The 16,190-nt window shown below is 43.1% G+C and overlaps 3 protein-coding genes across 3 annotated transcripts; 2 read left to right on the top strand and 1 right to left on the bottom strand.

Moving 5' to 3' along the window:
• Positions 1–444: 444 nt before the first annotated feature.
• On the top strand, positions 445–8,665 carry LOC118242417 (factor VII-activating protease-like). The gene is made up of 14 exons (XM_081697146.1): positions 445–673; positions 1,273–1,306; positions 1,471–1,566; positions 1,930–2,022; positions 4,145–4,255; positions 4,342–4,458; positions 4,669–4,785; positions 4,907–5,063; positions 5,152–5,246; positions 5,355–5,595; positions 5,837–5,979; positions 7,546–7,680; positions 7,784–7,929; positions 8,158–8,665. Exons 1-14 carry the CDS (start codon positions 608–610, stop codon positions 8,317–8,319), a joined length of 1,713 nt encoding a protein of 570 aa, XP_081553272.1. The 5' UTR covers positions 445–607; the 3' UTR covers positions 8,320–8,665.
• Positions 8,383–9,650, bottom strand: LOC145651270 (nebulin-related-anchoring protein-like). Its single transcript, XM_081697151.1, has 2 exons — positions 9,516–9,650; positions 8,383–9,377 (listed from the first exon to the last, which is right to left on the bottom strand). The coding sequence occupies exons 1-2, from the start codon at positions 9,639–9,641 to the stop codon at positions 9,168–9,170; spliced, it is 336 nt and encodes a 111-aa protein (XP_081553277.1). The 5' UTR covers positions 9,642–9,650; the 3' UTR covers positions 8,383–9,167.
• A 582-nt stretch (positions 9,651–10,232) lies between these two features.
• LOC113586609 (factor VII-activating protease-like) lies at positions 10,233–16,151 on the top strand. The gene is made up of 13 exons (XM_081697147.1): positions 10,233–10,653; positions 11,257–11,290; positions 11,455–11,550; positions 11,983–12,093; positions 12,179–12,295; positions 12,506–12,622; positions 12,744–12,900; positions 12,989–13,083; positions 13,192–13,432; positions 13,674–13,816; positions 15,376–15,510; positions 15,614–15,759; positions 15,986–16,151. The coding sequence occupies exons 1-13, from the start codon at positions 10,588–10,590 to the stop codon at positions 16,145–16,147; spliced, it is 1,620 nt and encodes a 539-aa protein (XP_081553273.1). The 5' UTR covers positions 10,233–10,587; the 3' UTR covers positions 16,148–16,151.
• Positions 16,152–16,190: the final 39 nt, after the last annotated feature.

Genomic DNA, 16,190 nt, shown 5'->3' with positions numbered 1-16,190 from the left:
GAGGTCTCTGCGCTCTCATGAACAGATCATGTTGAGCAGTACTGTTTATAATTCACAGGCATTGAACACTTTGGTACTGATTTAATGTTAATGCTTTGTTCTTCTCTGCTTCCAATGGTTCTAGATAGTTTCCCATCAGTACCAAAACTGATCATACAAGTGACTGATTGTAAATCTGTTTGCAATGATCCAAAGTAAACATAGTGAAAAGTAAACATTGCCATTGACCCAGTGGAGAAAGAAGTCAGAACTCACCTCCTGCTTATTCCAGCAGGACCACAGAGTTCATTTGGTCTTAAGGAATTGCAATGCCCATGTCACAATTCACATATGAACTGCCTAAATTAACATAAACATATAAACAAAGTTGAGAAGCCACTAGTGGAAATCTATGTTGTAGAGCAAAGCTGGAAGTCGTGGCTAAAGGGGGTGGATACTGTGTATGCATGCATATGGTTGGACAGACTGAAGGCATGTAGAATCAATGCTGTGGTCTAATGATTGACAGCTGGAGTGGAGCAAGCCCATATATGAGCGTGTATACCTCTTTGCTCCAGGCTGTGAGGACTCCTCTGCTGAACGGGTTGTGTCCAGAGGTGCCAGTGTCATGCTCCCACTGTTTCTGCTGTTGCTAAGTCTGCAGTGCCTTAGCCAGCCTGCACGAGCATCAGAGGTACGTAGAAGCTTTGGAACGGCTCCTTCTGCCATGCAGAAGACACAATTATTATATACCATGGCTTTGTTGAAACAAAATTCTCCAAGTCTTTGAAGGCAAGTGTGGAGCAAGGCCACAGAAACAGTGTTAAACTCTTCGGGTTGAAGGCTGAAATTGTTCTGTAAATTTCTTGGGTTTTGAAAGGTTGTAAAAATGCAATCACACTTATCACTACTAGGGTGATCATACATCATTTTTCCAGGGCATCAGCCATTCATTGGGATCTAAAAGGCTGGCATCTTTAAATAACCAAATTCCCAACATTTTAGGTTTTGATTTCATGTTGATATTTGCTTTCTGCAGTCTGCACAGTGCCATCCTCCTGTTCACTGTGTCCTTTTTTTCTTTATTTGAAAAGCATAATATGGTCCCCCTAACTATGGTACAGTGTATGTCTGGTTAAATATATTGATTTTGTTGTCCTGAGGCCACTTGGGTTGATGTATCGATTTGACTCCAGACCTAATTAAACCTCCTTGCCTTCTAAGAGTTGTTGACTTTGGTTTCTGATGAAACTGCGAGTGCTCTTAACATTTCAGTGATGTTTATTCTTTTAGGACTTTATTTCAACTCTTATGGGAATAGCTGATGGTGAGCTTCATAATCTTGGTAGTCAATACTGTTTCTAAAAACAAGGTTGGAAAAACTTTTAATTTGTCTTCTTTCCCAGTATTATGTCAGTTCTATTTTTCTTCCCTAATATTACATTAGTTTTTGAAATATATGATTGCTAGTGGCTCTCTCTTTTTAAAAAGCAACATTTGACTTCTTCGATGATGACACTGAGGAAACGTCTGCTGGTGTTATTGACAGTACCGTTGACTGGCTATTTGACCTCTTTGATGTGTCAGGTAAATTATATTTTACATAGTACATCAGAAAATTATTGGGACAGAAACATTAGTTATTGCTTAACAGTCCTTCAGTTGTCCACAATATCGCATCTGTTATAGTACTGTAGGTTACCTTTCACAATTAATGGCACTCTTCAGAAAGATAAGCAAGTGGTGGTGTGTTTGTGATGAGGGGTGCTTTAAGATGTCCATCCTAATAAATTAAGAATTATCCAAAGAAATAAACTTCCTTCATCAAACAATGTTTTGCTCAGTATTGTTAGTGAGCTCAAATTGTTCTGATTTATTCCGTTTTCTGATATGTTTATATTTTGAAATATATGATTGCTAGCTGCTTTGTTTTGTTTTGTTTTTTTAAAGCAATAATTGACTACTTCTTTGATGACACTGAGGAAACGTCTGATGATATTGACAGTACCATTGACTGGCTATTTGAGCTCTTTGATGTGTCAGGTAAAATATGATACATGGTACAGCAGAAAATTACTGGGACAGAAAAAGTTATTATTTCTAACGGACCTTCAGTTATCCACAATATCTCATGCTATATAGTACTGTATGCTACCTTTCACAATTAATGGCACTCTTCAGAAAGATAAGCAAGTCGTGGTGTTTGTGGTGATCGGCGATTTATTAATATGTCGATCCTAATAAAAAGAATGGAAGGTTAAGCACCAGCTAATATGAAAGTGTCGAACACAAATACAGCAAAAGCTGAGTTTCCACTATCAGATTCCCCTATCAGTTTCTGTTATCTTCGGGATCTGTCGTAAATGTTGTACGTGTGACGTAAATGGTGGACAACAGGGCAACGCAGTTGAACTGTAGATTAGGTAAAATGGAAACTGACAAATAAAAAGTGTTTTCTTTGGCTGCAATAATTCAATGTACAGTACACAAACAGCGCAAAGATCCCAAAATATATATTTTAAAAATTTAACAAAATTTGCAAACTTTGAAAGTGCACATTGGAAAGGTCCGTCCTCTTATTCCGTTAGTGTTCGTTTCGCGCCTAAAGACCACAGATACGGGATGTGAAAGGCCGGGCTCACACGACGACTTGATGTTACCTCTGCTGCTTCTGCTTTTCTAAGCATATGGGCATGTAAAGAAATTAAAGATAGGTGTTCCAGAGCCTCTGTGTGCATGGAAGTAAACGGGGCAAGTGCAATTCCTTGTCTTATTTTAATTGACATTAGCTAACGGTTCGCTAGTTAACTAGCTTAGTAGCTAACTGACTGACTTTCTAAACTTGGTGTCATACTAGGTTAAATCTCCACCCTGTAGTTGCATTATGGAGCTTTATGGAGTATCTTATGAATGTGAATCACTGTTGAATGCCTTTAAAATAATGATAACGGAACATTTGCGTTTAGCTAGCAATAGCTATTTTCATTAGTAGTTCAGTGCGAAATTTTATAATGTTGCTAGCAAGCTAGGTTAACAATGTTTCCAATGACGATCCACCTCTTTAAACAATAGTGGCTTTACCAGTTTTTTTTCTCAGTGTACGAAGTTGGCACTAGAAATTCACTCAAGCCAACCACCCAAAACAGATTATGATAATGCTAGACATATAACCTACACATATATGGTTAACCCACCAAAAACATACTAGACCACAAAAGCATATACGTTGGTCATTAGCGAAAGGTAGCATTACTAACTAGTTAACTAGCTAAGATAGACAACCTAGGCTACATGACAAGCTAGTAAAGTGAGAAATATAGCCAGTAGCTAACGATCCTGCTATAAATAATTATTAGTAGACTACATTACAGTTAACAAGCAACTAACAGCTAGGTTCAGACAACAAGCCTTGGATTTAACAGAATCTGAGGCAAAAATAAGTGAACTCGGAGCTTAACATAACCAACCAGAGGATAATCTAAGTGAAAAAACAAAGTACACTCGGGCTCAAATCTAAATGGTTGAATTTCACTGTTATGATATACGTTCACCCCCACTGTCACTGCAGAGTCATAATCTGCATCAAATTCGAAAAATGGAAGAACCAGCACTGGAAATTTCGCAGTCCAAGTCATAATGGTGTTCGATTGCGGCGTTGTTCACTGTTGCCCACCAGTGACGTGACTCGACAACTTTCTGGAATTTCCGGAGCCACGTCTTTTTCCGTCAATTTTAAAGAGATTAACATTTTATTTTCATTTGAATTCACAAACATTGTCACAGCTACTGCAAAATGTGTGACTCCTTGAGGGAGACCCATTAAGTGGGGCTAAGCCTTTAATAGAACACCCCAATAAAATAATTATCCAAAGAAATAAACCTCCTTCATCAAACAATGACTTTTGCAAAGTGTGTCTCAATTATTTTCACTCTAGGATCAGTGTTCACTAGCATATAATTGACCCCTAACAGGGGTATCCAGACTTTTTTAGAGGGGACAAGATTGAACCATATCAAAATTGTATACCCTGTATTATTTACATATTTGTCTGATTTGCCTGCTTAGCAAACTAATCTCAGGATGACCTTGTATTGTTGCTCTCACTACACACATTACCCTGTTCTCTCTTTCTTTCTCTCTCTCTCCATCTCTGCCTCCTCTTAGACAAGTGTGACCCAAATCCCTGCGAGCACAACGGCACGTGTGAGACTGGTGTTGCTGGCTCTTTCAAATGCTCCTGCCCTCGGCCCTTCAGGGGCAAAAAGTGTCAAGACGGTTCGAGGCCAATATACTGTTACCATTCTACTTATTTAAAAAAAAAAAGGGGGTCATTGCTGCAGTAGTTTATTTCTCTTTTTCAGTTGAGAAAGTGTGTAAGAATGTCACGTGTGGCCGTGGGGAGTGTGTCCGCATTATGACAGAGCCGTTCTATGAGTGCAAATGCAAAGCCCCCTACCGGCCGCCCAGCTGCAGGACGCGTGAGTGTGTGCCTACGTCTTCACTTCAGCCACTTGCACTGTAGCTACAGGACTTAGAGCTGCATTATCTTTATCTGGATATATTCTGAAATGCCATTCATGCCTTGTTGAATCTTTTGCCCTCTCTTCTCCCCTGTATTGTAAGGACTACATGAAGGGTGTGGAGATCGTAGTTTGTGTTTAATTACACCGTTTCCCCACCCCCGCCAGCCTCTGCCTGCGCCCCAAGCCCCTGTATGAACGGCGGGACATGTGTAAAGGGCCGCTTGAGAAGCCGATTCACCTGCGTGTGTCCTAACAACTACAGCGGAAAGTTCTGCCAGATTGGTAAAGTGTCCTGTGCTGCTCCCCAGCCACAGTCTGTCGCTGCCACCTGAGGAATGTTCGTCATCGCTGTAACCGTGCACTGTGGTGTCTCACATCTTGCTTTCGGACACTCTGCTCTCAGGGCCTGATGACTGTTATGAGGGGGATGGTGAGTCATACAGGGGGTTCGTAAGTGAAACAGTCGACGGTCTGGAATGCTTACCATGGAATTCTCACCTCATACCATACACTGATTTTGAAGAAGAAGAAGATGGCATCGGACCCCATAATTACTGCAGGTCAGCCATACATGTATGAGCATGAGAGAGGCACAGAGAGAGAGAATTAGATAAAGGTAATCAGAGGACTGGACATTGCTTGTTTCAGAAACCCAGATGGGGAGAGTCAGCCCTGGTGCTTCATTAGAAATGAAGGCGAGCTGCAATGGGACGACTGTAATGTGGCCCGCTGCCCTGAGCCAGGTGCTCTTGCTCCTCCCACCCTTCCTCTGCCTCATCTTCCCTCTCCATGCCATACACTCTTCTTCTGTTAAACACTTTCCTTTCTTACACCTTCTCAAACCCTCCCAGCTGGAGAGAACTATACTGAACCAACCAGCGATGCCCTTCTAAAGGACTTCTCTGTGTGTGGGATACCACAGCCTAGCAGGGCTTTGGGTAAGATCTTTGGAGGGAGGAAGGCCAAGCCTGGAGCCCATCCCTGGCAGGCCTCTCTGCAGATACGCTCTAAAGGCACCACTGACCCGTTCAGGCACAACTGTGGGGGAATCCTCATTGACTCCTGCTGGGTCCTTACTGCTGCTCACTGTATGTAAGTGTTGCCCCTAGAGGGTGCTATTGCTACACTGTAATGATACATATAGTGAAAGTGGAATTATAGTAAACCGTGCAGTTTTAGAGATGGTATTTCTCTGAATATACATTGAGTCTGTTGAATAGAAATAGAGATGAAATCTCAATTATTTGAATGACGAACATGAAATGATGGTCGTGCTCATCGTTTTGTGTTGTCCTGCGTGCACGTGTGTATGAATTTGCATGTATTATTTCAGTGACAACGAGAATGAGCTACAGGTGTCTCTTGGTGGCGTGGACCTGAAGAAGGATGAGGCAGCAGACCAAACTGTCGGGGTGGAGCAGTACTTTGTCCATGAGAACTACACGGAGACTGATGAAGCCCTGTACAATGACATAGGTCATCTGCTAACACACTATTGAACCCTTGTGTTGCCCTCACATGTATACACGTGCCCATGGCCACATTTTAAATATAACAGCAGGCTACACTAAGCTTTAATGCATGTTTTAAGTCCAACAGAAATGTTAAATTGTCACTCAAAGATGGCAATGGAGATGCTCTTGTAGGAGTCTACTGCGGCAGAGACCCTGTGCATCTACACACTGTACATTTATGATGTTTAGCAGACACTCTTATCCAGAGCGACATGACAAAAGTGCTTTGTCATTTACTCATAGAATACATCCTTGCCAGTACAGTAGGTTGGAGTCCATGATACCACTGAACTAGAATACTGTTGAAATAACAGGGATCATTGCTGAGGCCTAGAAGTGCAAAATACATCTAAAAACAGACAACAATAAGTACTAGAGTTTCAGTTAGTCAACATAGGAGCAGGATCAGTTGTCATTTAAATATTCCACAAATAGATGGGTCTTCAGTCTGCATTTGAAGACTGCAAGGGACTCTGCTGTCCAGACAGCAGGCGGAAGTTCATTCCACCATCTAATCATCAATCAGATTGATGCAAGTTTCTCCTCAAAGAAGGTGATGAAATCCTCAGGAGTAAGAGATGAGAAAGGAGGAGGGGGGAGGGTTAAGGAGAGAAGAAAAGATACTGAAGAGCTTGCGTGGATCAGATGCTGATGATTCAAATTTTTCTCTGTAGTAGGATGGCTTTGCAGATGTTACTTCCAGTGAGAACTTGGAAAGTAGAGACTGGTATAAGCTGAGGTCTGTTTCTAGGTGAGTTTTCCTTCACCACTTCTCTGAAGTCCTTAGTCCTTTGATGTGGCAGTGGAGAAGGTCTAGAGGAGAGAGGGCACAGAAGATTAATTGATGAGGAGAGTGGGTGAACGAAAAGGCAGAGGACAGGGTAGCCGGAGTCGCCGAGTTCTCAGGGGTGATCCACGTCTCTGTTAGTGCCAGGAAGTGTGGTGAGTGGAGGGATACTATAGCTGAGATGAAGTCAGCTTTCTATACAGCAGATCGGCAATTCCAGAGCCCTCCTGCCACCAGGATCTGTGACTGTGCCGAACATTGGAAGTAAATGAGGTTGCTGAGATTGTGACGTCTGCGATGATGATGGTGTCTAGGAGATCTGTGGGATATGTAGACAGGAATTGCGAGACACCTTGCAGATTGGAAAGATACTAGGTTCGTGAAAAGCACAACAAAGCCTTCTACAGGTGTTGGTGGGAGTCTTCCTAATTTAACAGTTCAATAAGTGCCAAGTCCGCCCCCCAATTCACACCTAACCCTAACCGAAACTACAACTGCAACGAGAAATGACAGCTAACAGCAAACAAGCAACTAGGTTTAGACAATAAGCCTTGAATTGAACAGAATCTGATGCAAAAGTAAGTGAACTCAGAGCCTACCTTAACCAACCAGAGGATAATCTAAGAGAAAAAAACAAGACACACCATATAGTCAACGTGGACTTATCATCTTTTGTTGCTGATGAATGCTTGTCTTGCACTGAACAACAGATTTCATTGTGTGTGTTTAAACCAATGCCAGCCCTTCTCAAACTGAAGGCTGTGGACGGAGTATGTACCAAGGAGACCAGGTTCGTCAAGACCGCCTGCCTGCCCGAAGACACATTACCTGATGGGATGGAGTGTAGCATATCAGGCTACGGGACCACTGAGCACAGTAGGATGTCACACTCTTCCCCCACACCCAGCCACGCCCCTGATGCACGCTTACCTCGCCTGCTCCCGCTCTACTAAGACTAACACTCTGTGTGTTCCCGCAGGTGAAAAAGGATCCACACAGCTGCTAGATGCAAAGGTGTTGCATATCCCCCAGGAGCGCTGTATGGCGCCCCATGTCTACGGGGAATTGCTGGACGAGAGCATGTTATGCGCGGGATACATGCAAGGAGGCGTGGACTCCTGCTCGGTGCGTCTCTATGTGTCTCTGCAGCTGGACAGGAGATCTATATAGGGAGAACTGTAGCAATAGGATAAATGTATTACATAAAAAGCATGTTTTTATGTAATGTATAAAAATTGTTGCTTTAATCCTTTTACATGCAGGTGTGTGTTTGTGTGTGTGAGAAATATAGGCATTAATAATACTAGAGTGTGTCGGTGTTTCTGTACCTTTAATGGCTCTTTGTCTTCATAGGGAGACTCTGGGGGCCCACTCGTCTGTAATCGGAATGAAACATATTACGTGTACGGAGTGGTAAGCTGGGGTGACGGATGTGGCAAGAAGAACAAACCTGGCATTTATGCCCGTGTCACCCTTTTCCTTGATTGGATCAAAGAAAAGATGCACTCTACATAGAGATTGTATGAAAGTCAGTGACAATAGTTCACCACAAAAAAAGTGACACATGAGGGCACTGTAGAGCTTTGACAAAAACCTTTATTTTTGGATCTCATGGTCATATGGCATACATCAAACATGTACCCATGATTGAACTCATAGCTGTTTTCATTTGGCATACTGTTCGAAGCTGAACCCGTCAAGCACACAGTGTATCAAATATCTCTTAAAAATAACTCTTCTGCAGTCGGCAGTCTGACAACATGGCTGTTCACCTGTGAATATACAAACTAGTCAAGTTTGACTTTCAATGCAAAAGACCAGAGCTAATATGAAATAAAAATTTTCAGTTATTTCAAAATAAGATGTGTTTGTCTTCAAAATAACCTACAGGAAGCTAGGGGTTTCATTTTTAATAGCTAAAAAGACAGTTTCCATCTACAGAAATCAGTTTCACCTTTTTCACATGCATGACGCACTCTCCAAAACAATAACTTCCTTGTGTTGTCCCAATTTAAATGCTCTATAGTCATCAATAAAGTACATTCATAATATGCACTCTACTCTTACCTTCTTTATCTTGTCCATCATAATTACATACAAATTACATTCACTCTGCTCACATAAATATCCTTCAATCTCCCATCACTCTATTTAAATTCTGATAGAGAACACCAGGCTCTATGTAGTATCCTTATATAAGTTTTAAAAAAGTAGGTGTTTGGCTTCTATTGTTGTAGGTTTGTTTTCAGCAGATCTATCTGTTCTTGACTTGTTTTCACTGAGCTGACGCTTCTGTGGACTGCTTCACCACAGACTGACTTGTAAGGGATTGTTTGCCAGAGGACTGATTGGTGATGGACTGGTTAGTGGAAGAGTGAGATGTTCCAGATTGCAGTGTCATGGACTTTGGTCTTGGCTTGCTTGAAAGTAGTGTGAATGGTTGTCTTCCTCTTGACATGGAGGATCTCCATGGCATCTGGATTGACCACAGACTGCTGGAGCTGCTCCCTGGACTCCACCTGCTCTGATGAGGTCTGCTGCTGCTCCTGCAGCTGTTGCTGACATTGGAGCATCTGCAGGAGATGAGGTGAGACAGGATGAGACAAGACGAGATGAGAAGTAACAAGTGTAAATAAGGTTTGTAATGATGCACTTTAAAGCAAGATTACATTTCCATATATATATTTTACAGATTGCATATACTTCCTCACCATCAGCTGTTGGTACTTGGCAATGGCCTGGTCAGTATCCAGCCCCTCAGCCAGCCCAAGCTCTGCTGCCTTGCGGGCCAACTCTGCCTTATGCGAGCCTGGAGGGGTCCAGCCCACTCCCTTCATCCAGTTCAAGTCTGACTTGTAGTTCACCTGAATCCAGACACCAACAATCACCACCCAGATCCAAAAGGAGACTCGCAGTCTTTTTTTAAATGCCTTCTGTCTTTTGAGCCACTCACATGTGAATTAGTTTTTTAGGAGCTAGAGCCACTAATGTGTTTGATCGATAGTGAGTGAGATTTCAAATATTGGTACCACCTGAGGTCCCTGTGGCCTTTTTGATGTGTCCCCTCTCCAGATGAGTATTTGATCCTACTATGTAATCTCATGCTGTATATTGAACATGTATTTCTGTACTCCAGTGTCAAGTGAGCCATTCCCTTCAGTTTTGGGACCATCTCTAGTTTTGAACCTCGGTCGGTACTGATCTCAGTTGGCCCTGATGTAATGTTAATGCTTTGTTCTTCTCTGCTACCAATGGTTCTAGATGGTGTTCCATCAGTACCAAAACTAATCATACAAGTGACTGACTGACTTTATAAAATCTGTTTATTTGTAAGACTTCAGAGAGATTAGTTCAGAGCAGTGATTCAAAGTAAACATAGTGAAAAGTAAACATTGCCATTGACCCAGTGGAGAAAGAAGTCAGAACTCACCTCCTGCTTATTCCAGCAGGACCACAGAGTTCATTTGGTCTTAAGGAATTGCAATGCCCATGTCACAATTCACATATGAACTGCCTAAATTAACATAAACATATAAACAAAGGTGAGAAGCCACTAGTGGAAATCTTATGTTGTAGAGCAAAGCTGGAAGTTGTGGCTAAAGGGGGTGGATACTGTGTATGCATGCATATGGTTGGACAGACTGAAGGCATGTAGAATCAATGCTGTGGTCTAATGATTGACAGCTGGAGTGGAGCAAGCTCATATATGAGCGTGTATACCTCTTTGCTCCAGGCTGTGAGGACTCCTCTGTTGAACGGGCTGTGTCCAGAGGTGCCAGTGTCATGCTCCCACTGTTCCTGCTGTTGCTAAGTCTGCAGTGCCTTAGCCAGCCTGCACGAGCATCAGAGGTACGTAGAAGCTTTGGAATTGCACCTTCTGCCACACGGAAGACATAATGATTAAATACCATGGCTTTGTTGAAACGAAATTCTCCATACCAAGTCTTTGAAGGCAAGTGCGGAGCAATGGCACGGAAACAGCGTTAAACTCTTCAGGTTGACGGCTGAAATTGTTCTATACAGTTCTTGGTTTTGATAGGTTGTAAAAATGCAATCACACTTATCACTACTAGGGTGATCATACATCATTTTTCCAGGGCATCAGCCATTCATTGGGATCTAAAAGGCTGGCATCTTTAAATAACCAAATTCCCAACATTTTAGGTTTTGATTTCATGTTGATATTTGCTTTCTGCAGTCTGCACAGTGCCATCCTCCTGTTCACTGTGTCCTTTTTTTCTTTATTTGAAAAGCATAATATGGTCCCCCTAACTATGGTACAGTGTATGTCTGGTTAAATATATTGATTTTGTTGTCCTGAGGCCACTTGGGTTGATGTATCGATTTGACTCCAGACCTAATTAAACCTCCTTGCCTTCTAAGAGTTGTTGACTTTGGTTTCTGATGAAACTGCGAGTGCTCTTAACATTTCAGTGATGTTTATTCTTTTAGGACTTTATTTCAACTCTTATGGGAATAGCTGATGGTGAGCTTCATAATCTTGGTAGTCAAAACTGTTTCTAAAAACAAGGTTGGAAAAACTTTTAATTTGTCTTCTTTCCCAGTATTATGTCAGTTCTATTTTTATTCCCTAATATTACATTAGTTTTTGAAATATATGATTGCTAGTGGCTCTCTCTTTTTAAAAAGCAACATTTGACTTCTTCGATGATGACACTGAGGAAACGTCTGCTGGTGATATTGACAGTACCGTTGACTGGCTATTTGACCTCTTTGATGTGTCAGGTAAATTATATTTTACATAGTACATCAGAAAATTATTGGGACAGAAAAATGTGTTATTTATAACAGGCCTTCAGTTATCCAAAATATCGCATCTGTTATAGTACTGTAGGTTACCTTTCACAATTAATGGCACTCTTCAGAAAGATAAGCAAGTGGTGGTGTGTTTATGATGAGGGGTGCTTTATTAAGATGTCCATCCTAATAAATTAAGAATTATCCAAAGAAATAAACTTCCTTCATCAAACAATGACGTTTTTAAGCAAAGTATGTCTAAATTATTTCCACTCATCAGAGAACATTGAAGTCAATTCTCTAGGATACTGGTGTTCAATAGCATATAAATCACATTTATGCATCAGCATATTCCCCTAACAGGGTTGTCCAAACTTTTTTTCACGCTCTCTCTCTCTCTCCACCTCTGCCTCCTCTTAGACAAGTGTGACCCAAATCCCTGCGAGCACAATGGCACGTGTGTGACTGGTGCTGCTGGCACTTTCAAATGTTCCTGCCCTCGGCCCTTCAGGGGCAAAAAGTGTCAAGACGGTTCGAGGCCAATATACTGCTACCATTCTACTTATTTCAAGAAAAAAAGGGGTCATTGCTGCAGTAGTTTATTTCTCTTTTTCAGTCGAGAAAGTGTGTAAGAATGTCAAGTGTGGCCGTGGGGAGTGTGTCCGCATTATGACAGAGCCGTTCTATGAGTGCAAATGCAAAGCCCCCTACCGGCCGCCCAGCTGCAGGACGCGTGAGTGTGTGCTTACGTCTTCACTTCAGCCACTTGCACTGTAGCTACAGGACTTAGAGCTGTATTATCTTTATCTGGATATATTCTGAAATGCCATTCATGCCTTGTTGAATCTTTTGCCCTCTCTCCTCCCCTGTATTGTAAGGACTACATGAAGGGTGTGGAGATCGTAGTTTGTGTTTAATTACAACATTTCCCCTCCCCCGCCAGCCTCTGCCTGCGCCCCAAGCCCCTGTTTGAACGGCGGGACATGTGTAAAGGGCCGCTTGAGATCCCAGTTCACCTGTGTGTGTCCCGAAAACTACAGCGGGAAGTTCTGCCAGATTGGTAAAGTGTCCTGTGCTGCTCCCCAGCCACAGTCTGTCGCTGCCACCTGAGGAATGTTCGTCATCGCTGTAACCGTGCACTGTGGTGTCTCACATCTTGCTTTCGGACACTCTGCTCTCAGGGCCTGATGACTGTTATGAGGGGGATGGTGAGTCATACAGGGGGTTCGTAAGTGAAACAGTCGACGGTCTGGAATGCTTACCATGGAATTCTCACCTCATACCATACACTGATTTTGAAGAAGAAGAAGATGGCATCGGACCCCATAATTACTGCAGGTCAGCCATACATGTATGAGCATGAGAGAGGCACAGAGAGAGAGAATTAGATAAAGGTAATCAGAGGACTGGACATTGCTTGTTTCAGAAACCCAGATGGGGAGAGTCAGCCCTGGTGCTTCATTAGAAATGAAGGCGAGCTGCAATGGGACGACTGTAATGTGGCCCGCTGCCCTGAGCCAGGTGCTCTTGCTCCTCCCACCCTTCCTCTGCCTCATCTTCCCTCTCCATGCCATACACTCTTCTTCTGTTAAACACTTTCCTTTCTTACACCTTCTCAAACCCTCCCAGCTGGAGAGAACTATACTGAACCAACCAGCGATGCCCTTCTAAAGGACTTCTCTGTGTGTGGGATACCACAGCCTAGCAGGGCTTTGGGTAAGATCTTTGGAGGGAGGAAGGCCAAGCCTGGAGCTCATCCCTGGCAGGCCTCTCTGCAGATACGCCCTAAAGGCACCACTGACCCGTTCAGGCACAACTGTGGGGGAATCCTCATTGACTCCTGCTGGGTCCTTACTGCTGCTCACTGTATGTAAGTGTTGCCCCTAGAGGGTGCTATTGCTACACTGTAATGATACATATAGTGAAAGTAGAATTATAGTAAACCGTGCAGTTTTAGAGATGGTATTTCTATGAATATACACTGAGTCTGTTGAATAGAAATAGATGAAATCTCAATTCTTTGAATGACGAACATGAAATGATGGTCGTGCTCATCGTTTTGTGCTGTCCTGCGTGCACGCGTGTGTATGCATTTGCATGTATTATTTCAGTGACAACGAGAATGAGCTACAGGTGTCTCTTGGTGGCGTGGACCTGAAGAAGGATGAGGCAGCAGACCAAACTGTCGGGGTGGAGCAGTACTTTGTCCATGAGAACTACACGGAGACTGATGAAGCCCTGTACAATGACATAGGTCATCTGCTAACACACTATTGAACCCTTGTGTTGCCCTCACATGTATACACGTGCCCATGGCCACATTTTGAATATAACAGCAGGCTACACTAAGCTTTAATGCATGTTTTAAGTCCAACAAATGTTAAATTGTCACTCAAAGATGGCAATGGAGATGCTCTTGTAGGAGTCTACTGCGGCAGACACCCTGTGCATCTACACACATTTATGATGTTTAGCAGACACTCTTATCCAGAGCGACATGACAAAAGTGCTTTGTCATTTACTCATAGAATACATCCTTGCCAGTACAGTAGGTTGGAGTCCATGATACCACTGAACTAGAATACTGTTGAAATAACAGGGATCATTGCTGAGGCCTAGAAGTGCAAAATACATCTAAAAACAGACAACAATAAGTACTAGAGTTTCAGTTAGTCAACATAGGAGCAGGATCAGTTGTCATTTAAATATTCCACAAATAGATGGGTCTTCAGTCTGCATTTGAAGACTGCAAGGGACTCTGCTGTCCAGACAGCAGGCGGAAGTTCATTCCACCATCTAATCATCAGTCAGATTGATGCAAGTTTCTCCTCAAAGAAGGTGATGAAATCCTCAGGAGTAAGAGATGAGAAAGGAGGAGGGGGGAGGGTTAAGGAGAGAAGAAAAGATACTGAAGAGCTTGCGTGGATCAGATGCTGATGATTCAAATTTTTCTCTGTAGTAGGATGACTTTGCAGATGTTACTTCCAGTGAGAACTTGGAAAGTAGAGACTGGTATGAGCTGAGGTCTGTTTCTAGGTGAGTTTTCCTTCACCACTTCTCTGAAGTCCTTAGTCCTTTGATGTGGCAGTGGAGAAGGTCTAGAGGAGAGAGGGCACAGAAGATTAATTGATGAGGAGAGTGGGTGAACGAAAAGGCAGAGGACAGGGTAGCCGGAGTCGCCGAGTTCTCAGGGGTGATCCACGTCTCTGTTAGTGCCAGGAAGTGTGGTGAGTGGAGGGATACTATAGCTGAGATGAAGTCAGCTTTCTATACAGCAGATCGGCAATTCCAGAGCCCTCCTGCCACCAGGATCTGTGACTGTGCCGAACATTGGAAGTAAATGAGGTTGCTGAGATTGTGACGTCTGCGATGATGATGGTGTCTAGGAGATCTGTGGGATATGTAGACAGGAATTGCGAGACACCTGGCAGATTGAAAAGATACTAGGTTCGTGAAAAGCACAACAAAGCCTTCTACAGGTGTTGGTGGGAGTCTTCCTAATTTAACAGTTCAATAAGTGCCGAGTCCGCCCCCCAATTCACACCTAACCCTAGCCGAAACTACAACTGCAACGAGAAATGACAGCTAACAGCAAACAAGCAACTAGGTTTAGACAATAAGCCTTGAATTGAACAGAATCTGATGCAAAAGTAAGTGAACTCAGAGCCTACCTTAACCAACCAGAGGATAATCTAAGAGAAAAAAACAAGACACACCATATAGTCAACGTGGACTTATCATCTTTTGTTGCTGATGAATGCTTGTCTTGCACTGAACAACAGATTTCATTGTGTGTGTTTAAACCAATGCCAGCCCTTCTCAAACTGAAGGCTGTGGACGGGGTATGTGCCAAGGAGACCAGGTTTGTCAAGACCGCCTGCCTGCCCGAAGACACATTACCTGATGGGATGGAATGTAGCATATCAGGCTACGGGACCACTGAGCACAGTAGGATGTCACTCTCTTCCCCCACACCCAGCCACGCCCCTGATGCACGCTTACCTCGCCTGCTCCCGCTCTACTAGGACTAACACTCTGTGTGTTCCCGCAGGTATAAAAGGATCCACACAGCTGCTAGATGCAAAGGTGTTGCTTATCTCCCAGGAGCGCTGTATGGCGCCCCATGTCTACGGGGAATTGCTGGACGAGAGCATGTTATGCGCGGGATACATGCAAGGAGGCGTGGACTCCTGCTCGGTGCGTCTCTGTGTCTCTGCAGCAGGACAGGAGATCTATATAGGGAGAACTGTAGCAATAGGATAAATGTATTACATAAAAAGCATGTTTTTATGTAATATATAAAAATTGTTGCTTTAATCCTTTTACATGCAGGTGTGTGTTTGTGTGTGTGAGAAATATAGGCATTAATAATACTAGAGTGTGTCGGTGTTTCTGTACCTTTAATGGCTCTTTGTCTTCATAGGGAGACTCTGGGGGCCCACTCGTCTGTAATCGGAATGAAACATATTACGTGTACGGAGTGGTAAGCTGGGGTGACGGATGTGGCAAGAAGAACAAACCTGGCATTTATGCCCGTGTCACCCTTTTCCTTGATTGGATCAAAGAAAAGATGCACTCTACATAGAGATTGTATGAAAGTCAGTGACAATAGTGACACATGAGGGCAC

Source organism: Electrophorus electricus, chromosome 15 (genome assembly GCF_041902795.1).
Source record: "Electrophorus electricus isolate QZ-2024a chromosome 15, ASM4190279v1, whole genome shotgun sequence".
In the NCBI taxonomy this organism is placed as follows: Eukaryota; Metazoa; Chordata; class Actinopteri; order Gymnotiformes; family Gymnotidae; genus Electrophorus; species Electrophorus electricus.
Note: the sequence above shows the minus strand (reverse complement) of the source record. Positions and strands in the feature narration are given on the sequence as shown.